The sequence below is a fragment of the Bufo gargarizans genome, unplaced genomic scaffold (assembly GCF_014858855.1).
Source record: "Bufo gargarizans isolate SCDJY-AF-19 unplaced genomic scaffold, ASM1485885v1 original_scaffold_1851_pilon, whole genome shotgun sequence".
Taxonomy (NCBI): domain Eukaryota; kingdom Metazoa; phylum Chordata; class Amphibia; order Anura; family Bufonidae; genus Bufo; species Bufo gargarizans.
In genome coordinates, this window is record NW_025334543.1 from 63,983 (window position 1) to 71,537 (window position 7,555).

A 7,555-nucleotide genomic window follows, 5' to 3' on the forward strand; every position below is an offset into this window, starting at 1 on the left:
ACTCAGCAGAGGGACCAGATCTTTTATCCTGTAGGATCCAGCCTTTGTATATAGTAGAAGCTATATCCTACTCAGCAGAGGGACCAGGTCCTATATCCTGTAGGATCCAGCCTTTGTATATAGTATAAGCTATGTCCTAGTCAGCAGAAGGACCAGGTCCTATATCCTGTAGGATCCAGTATTTTTATATAGTATAAGCTATCTTCTACTCAGCAGAGGGACCAGATCTTTTATCCTGTAGGATCCAGCCTTTGTATATAGTAGAAGCTATTTCCTAGTCAGCAGAGGGACCAGGTCCTTTATCCTGTAGGATCCAGCATTTGTATATAGTATAAGCTATTTCCTAGTCAGCAGAGGGACCAGGTCCTATATCCTGTAGGATCCAGCATTTTTATATAGAATAAGCTATATCCTACTCAGCAGAGGGACCAGATCTTTTATCCTGTAGGATCCAGCCTTTGTATATAGTATAAGCTATTTCCTAGTCAGCAGAGGGACCAGGTCCTATATCCTGTAGGATCCAGCATTTTTATATAGAATAAGCTATATCCTACTCAGCAGAGGGACCAGGTCCTATATCCTGTAGGATCCAGCCTTTGTATATAGTATAAGCTATTTCCTACTCAGCAGAGGGACCAGGTCCTTTATCCTGTAAGATCCAGCCTTTGTATATATTATAAGCTATTTCCTACTCAGCAGAGGGACCATATATTTTATCCTATAGGATCCAGCCTTTGTATATAGTATAAGCTATCTCCTAGTCAGCAGAGGGACCAGGATAGTCTGATGAGCAGACAGGCGGAAGGAAAGTTCAGATGGGAAGAACAGGGATTGGGGCTTCTGTGTGCATGGACGGTTAGGAGCAGAAGGACCGGACAACCTCTTATTGTCTGCCAAGGTTATCTCCGGTTTCGATTAATTGTGGATCTGGGAACTGGCTGCTCTAAAGTCTGAAATAATAACAGATGAACACTATGTAATACTTCAGAGAAATTTCTGGATAGTTTGCAAAAATAGATGACTTTTTTCCTGTGTTCAAAAAAATAGATGTGTGAGTGATTTTTTTGAAGCTGGTATTACCTGATTGTTTTGGCGGTGATTATTATCATTTTCCAGCTCCCAGTAGATGCTGGTGATGAGTTTCTTCCCTGCCTCTGCTCCTCCTGCCCCCTTTCTGGTCTCTGCTCCTTGTCCTCTCCTGTCCCACCCCCTTTTCTGGTCTCTGCCCCTCATCCTCTCCTGTCACGCCTCCTTTCCTGGTATCTGCTTCTCATCCTCTCACGTCCTGTCCCTCCCCATTCCTGGTCTCTGCTCCTCGTCCGGCCCCCTTTCCAGTCTCTGCTCCGCATCCTGTACCGCCTCCCTTTCCGGTCTCTGCACCACTTCCTCTCCTTTCCCGCCTCCCTTTCTGGTCTTTGCTCCTCTTCCTCTCCCGTCCTGCCCCTTTTCCAGTCTCTGCTCCTTGTCCTCTCCCATCCCGCCCCTCTTCCCAGTCTCTGCTCCTTGTCTTCTCCCGTCACGCCCCCCTTTCTGGTCTCGTCCTCCGCCCCCCCCCCCCTTCCTGATCTCTTCTCCTCATCCTCTCCCATTCTGGTCACTGCTCCTCGTCCTCTTCTGGCCTGTTCCTCCTTCCTGTCTCGGCTCCTCATCTTCTCCCATCACGCCCCCCTTTTTGGTCTCTGCTCCTAATCCTCTCTTGTCACGCCCCCTTTCCTGCTATCTGCTCCTCATCCTTTCACATCCTGTCCCACCCCCATTCCCCATCTCTGCTCATCATCCTCTCCCGGTCTCTACTCCTCATCCTCTTCTGTCCCACCCCTCTTCCAGGTCTCTTCTCCTGGTCTCTGCTCCTCGTCTTCTTCCATTATACCCCCCCTTCCCGGTCTCTGCTCCTCGTCCTTTCCCTTCCCGCCCTCCCCCATTCCCGGTCTTTGCTCCTCATCATCTCACGTCCTTCCCCCATAAGGGGTCTCTGCTCCTTGTCCTCTACTCTTCTTCCTCTTCCGTCCCAACCCCCCTTCACAGTCTCTGCTCCTCGTCCTCTCCCATTCCACCCCTTTTCCCAATCTCTGCTCTAGGTCCTCTCCTGTCCCCTTTCCTGGTCTCTGCTCCTTGTCCTCCTCTGTCCCGCGCCCCATTGCCGGTCTCTGTTCCTCATGCTTTCCCATCCCACCCCCCCATTCCCGGTCTCTGCTCCTGGTCATTCCCCCTTCCTGGTCTTTACTCCTTGTCCTCTCCCGTCCCGCCTCCCTTTCTAGTCTCTGCCCTTCGTCCTCTCCTGTCTTGTACCGCCCCCCCTTCCTAGTCTCTGCTTCTCGTCCTTTCCCATCCTGCCCCTCTTCCTGGTCTCTGCTCCCGGTCCTCTCCCATCACCCTCCCTTTCCTGTCTCTGCTCCTCATCCTCTCCTGTCTTGTACTGCACCCCCTTCCCAGTCTCTGCTCCTCATCCTCTCCCGTCCCGCCTCCCTTTAAGTTCTCTGCCCTTCATCCTCTCCTGTCTTGTACTGCCCCCCCCCTTCCCAGTCTGTGCTCCTTGTCCTCTCCCATCACGCCCCTCTTCCTGGTCTCTGCTCCTGGTCTTCTCCCATCACCCCCCCTTTCTACTCTCTGCTCCTTGTCCTCTTCCATCACCCTCCCTTTCCGGTCTCTGCTCCTCATCCTCTCCCGTCCCGCCTCTCTTTAAGTTCTCTGCCCTTCGTCCTCTCCTGTCTTGTACTGCCCCCCCCCTTCCCAGTCTCTGCTCCTCATTCTCTCCCGTCTCGCCTCCCTTTCCAGTCTCTGTTCCTCATCCTCTCCCGTACCGCCGCCCTTTAAGTTCTCTGCCCTTCGCCCTCTTCTGTCTTGTACTGCCACCCCTTCCAAGTCTCTGCTCCTGGTCTTCTCCCATCACCCCCTCTTCCTGGTCTCTGCTCCTGGTCCTCTCCTGTCACGCCCCTCTTTCCGGTCTCTGCTCCTCATGCTCTCCTGTCACGGCTATGTTCTGTCACCCTGATCCTGCACTGCTCAACACATTTCACTGTAATAAAAAACATCCCCAAAAACAAACTACACATATGTAGGGGTGTAATTAAGTGACATGGTCTGAGTTATAAGACATCAGTCTCGAAGAGACTGCGAGAGCACCAGGAGCGTCCGCACGTGGTTATTCACCTTGGATCGTCCCACAGACCTCCATGGAAATACTGCTCCCGGGACAACAAGACATCACACATGACCAGAAAAGGTCTCTAGATAAATACTGAACATGCAGCAGCTGTCACAGCTGGAGGTTCGTGACTTTGGCGTTCACATCGCTGGTCTCTTATAATCTACTTATAACAATCATAGAAAGATGAGAGTCATGAGGCTGGTGGAGGACGTCACTGCATGGTCCCATGTGGCAGGGAGGACACACTTATGGGCTCCATCTCTCTGGACTCTTAGGGGGTTAGTTTGAACCCGGTTCTAGGGCAGCTGCAGTTTACGCACGTTCCCCTCACTGAGGAGCAGGATTTGGCATCCTCCACCTTTACGCCTCCTTAAACACAATGCATTTTTAAAGTGTTTTTAGTGGCAATTTTTGTTTTATGACATTTTGCAGAGAAGCTTTTCTGAGAGGTCACATAAAGAAGCCTAAAAACCCCTGATGTACGTCCAGAGGTGGCAATCACCATCACAGAAGGGGTTATCCAGCCGCGGCCTCCTCCAGCTCACCAAGCACAGCGCTGCACATTAGACAGTGGCCATGCTTGGTACTGCAGGTCCTCTCACTTGAATGTGATTGAGCTGATGTGACTGAACATGACATCACTCTGCAGCAGCTCGGCCTCTTCATCAGCTGATCGGTGGGGGTCCTGGGCGGCAGAGTCCTGACAATCAATATCATGGATTACCCCTTTAATGTTTGCAATAACTACAGGTTTAGGGGGAGGTTTATCAAGATGGGCGCAGATGCCCCATAATAAATCAGTGCACCAGAAACCCAAATCTACAACATCTAGTGGCTGGGGTAGATAACATAAATGACAGTAAACCCAGTGGATCGCAGGCCGCTACGCACCTCCCACTAAGCACTGATTATATAATAATTGGTGCAATAAAGTCTGTAGGTGACCCTGGACCTCCATGATGTTGGGGGTGTGAAGTGCCCCCATGCGAGGGGACCTGTTTGGCCGCTGAAAGTCACCCATGGATGGTACACCCACGATGAATACTTTAGAGCACCCACCTGTAGGTGAACCTGGATGATCACAGCATCAATTTCCACACACACTATATAACGGCGCGCGGCTTGGGAGTCACCGGTAACACACACTATATAACGGCGGGCAGCTTGGGAGTCACCGGTAACACACACTATATAACGGCGGGCGGCCCGGGAGTCACCGGTAACACACACTATATAACGGCGGGCGGCTTGGGAGTCTCCGGTAACACACACTATATAACGGCGGGCGGCTTGGGAGTCACCGGTAACACACACTATATAACGGCGGGCGGCCTGGGAGTCACCGGTAACACACACTATATAACGGCGGGCGGCCCGGGAGTCACCGGTAACACACACTATATAACGGCGGGCGGCTTGGGAGTCACCGGTAACACACACTATATAACGGCGGGCGGCCCGGGAGTCACCGGTAACACACACTATATAACGGCGGGCGGCCCGGGAGTCACCGGTAACACACACTATATAACGGCGGGCGGCTTGGGAGTCACCGGTAACACACACTATATAACGGCGGGCGGCCTGGGAGTCACCGGTAACACACACTATATAACGGCGGGCGGCCCGGGAGTCACCGGTAACACACACTATATAACGGCGGGCAGCTTGGGAGTCACCGGTAACACACACTATATAACGGCGGGCGGCCCGGGAGTCACCGGTAACACACACTATATAACGGCGGGCAGCTTGGGAGTCACCGGTAACACACACTATATAACGGCGGGTGGCCCGGGAGTCACCGGTAACACACACTATATAACGGCGGGCGGCTTGGGAGTCACCGGTAACACACACTATATAACGGCGGGCGGCCCGGGAGTCACCGGTAACACACACTATATAACGGCGGGCGGCCCGGGAGTCACCGGTAACACACACTATATAACGGCGGGCAGCTTGGGAGTCACCGGTAACACACACTTTATAACGGCGGGCGGCCTGGGAGTCACCGGTAACACACACTATATAACGGCGGGCGGCCCGGGAGTCACCGGTAACACACACTATATAACGGCGGGCAGCTTGGGAGTCACCGGTAACACACACTTTATAACGGCGGGCGGCCTGGGAGTCACCGGTAACACACACTATATAACGGCGGGCGGCCCGGGAGTCACCGGTAACACACACTATATAACGGCGGGCAGCTTGGGAGTCACCGGTAACACACACTATATAACGGCGGGTGGCCCGGGAGTCACTGGTAACATACATCATATAACGGCGGGCGGCTTGGGAGTCACCGGTAACACACACTATATAACGGCGGGCGGCCCGGGAGTCACCGGTAACACACACTATATAACGGCGGGCGGCTTGGGAGTCACCGGTAACACACACTATATAACGGCGGGCGGCCCGGGAGTCACCGGTAACACACACTATATAACGGCGGGTGGCCCGGGAGTCACCGGTAACACACACTATATAACGGCGGGTGGCCCGGGAGTCACCGGTAACACACACTATATAACGGCGGGTGGCCCGGGAGTCACCGCTAACACACACTACATAACGGCGGGTGGTACATGTCCTTATTACCACCATCCCCCCTCTGCTGGGTCTCTGGAGGTTGTAGTATCAGGTTCCCTGCAGACATCTCGGCGGTGCAGTCACTAAAGGTGTTGTTGCCGCCTCTCCTGGGTTTTGGTTCCGACAACAGAGGACAGGTCTACACACTGAACACCAGCACAATACAAAGGTCACCAGCAGCAGGCAATGTGGAAGCCGCACCTCAGGTTCTCCGGGCCCCTATGGGTGCAGCAGGCCCTTCTCCTCTTCCTGCAGGCCGACATCAGCTGCAGAATGTGCAGCCACAGAGAAGGCAATTCCAGGAGAGCCGACCATCCTAGGTGACGGGGTCTCTGGGCAGGTTCAGCTGGATGGACTCTCCGCCTGCACTGAATTTGGCGGCCGGCCCATTGCAATCCATTGTGAAGAGTTTGCAGACATTATCGTGCACAGGAGAAGATTTGCGGGAAGACACTGGGGAGTTGGTGGGGCTGAGCTGCACCGCCGTGGTGTCCTGCACTGTGTGCTCACTCGTCTCAATCTCAAAGGCCGCATTGCCCGGCTTAATAAAACCGATGTTAGATCCCGGCTTACATTTCCTGTGGCCATGGGGAGGCGGTCTCCGGCTGCAGATGCAGCAAGCCCCAAAAAATGCAAATGCCACTACTAATAAGATGGGTCCAATGATTATTGGTGGATTGTTCACTGGCAGAAACGTCCCAAAAGCAAAGGCACCAACCAAAGTAATATTGATTCCAGCTAACATGATGCAGAGGCCACAGGCGCAGCACAGGGCGGGGGAGGGAAGGCCGTGGGGACGCGTCTTCTTCTGCACAGGTTTCTGCCCCAGCGAGGAGTTACTCTTGTCTGTAAACATCACGATTCGACCTCTGCTTATCGCACGATTAATCCTCCCACCATCCCTTCATGTGACCTGTGGAAACCAGGAGGACAATCAGTAATTGAGCACAATGTGAACAACAAGGCCCAGGAGGCCAGAGGTGCAGCGTATACACCAGCGAGAACGTAATGCCAGTGAGTGGAGACTGACACAGTATACACTGTTCCTGGTGCTTGGTCACTGATCACACAAGGTGGGGCCCCCTTTGTTTTGGGCTCTGCAGCAGGGTACATGTGTGTGGCGAAAATAACCTCGCCACTGGGGCCTGTTTGCAGCCTCTTGCCTCAGAATTATGGCCCATATACTAACTCTGAAGGCTGCACAGCCTAAATCTCTGGAACTGTTTTGGGCAGGAAAGCCATGGTTGCGGTCAGCCAAATGTGACTTCCATGGAATTCGGGAACCCCTGCTCGGATCGGGGTGATTTTTGGATATGTTGTTCATCCAGATCAGATTTATGGGGATATGTGGGGTTTTGAGGTGTTTTCTGTGTGCTTGGGGAAAATGTGTGTTTTTTGCCTGTGAGTGATTAAGTTAGCCCATTGGTTTTGGTAATTGTATTTTGTTGATTGCTTGAAAGACAATGCCTATTCTGTTATTGAGTGCGTCACAGGCAATGCCATTGTGTTTGTTAATTGCGTCACAGGCAATGCCATTGTGTTTGTTAATTGCGTCACCGACAATGCCATAGTGTTTGTTGAATGTATAGTTTTTGTGTTTAAACTGTAAAACTGTAAAGAATTGGCTGCTATGTTATGTTCTCAGTTCCCAACTAGATCCACGGGGGTGGTACCCTTGTTGGAAAATGTGTATATAAGTCAATGCTGGTGTGTTCAATAAAGAGTTCCTGTTTTACCCTTCATCATGTTGAGGCTGGTGTATGGGTAACTGATCGACATTGCTATACGCTGAAGATTTGCTTTACTCTC

The 7,555-nt window shown here is 52.4% G+C and overlaps 1 protein-coding gene across 1 annotated transcript; it reads right to left on the reverse strand.

Annotated features, from left to right (window-relative positions):
• Positions 1-6,062: 6,062 nt before the first annotated feature.
• TMEM275 (transmembrane protein 275) lies at positions 6,063-6,602 on the reverse strand. Its single transcript, XM_044274588.1, has one exon. It carries the CDS (start codon positions 6,600-6,602, stop codon positions 6,063-6,065), a length of 540 nt encoding a protein of 179 aa, XP_044130523.1.
• Between the last annotated feature and the right edge of the window lie 953 nt (positions 6,603-7,555).

Bases quoted from the DNA above. Each gene is read 5' to 3' on its own strand.
- TMEM275 (XM_044274588.1), bottom strand. From the start codon at position 6,602: ATGTTTACAGACAAGAGTAACTCCTCGCTGGGGCAGAAACCTGTGCAG.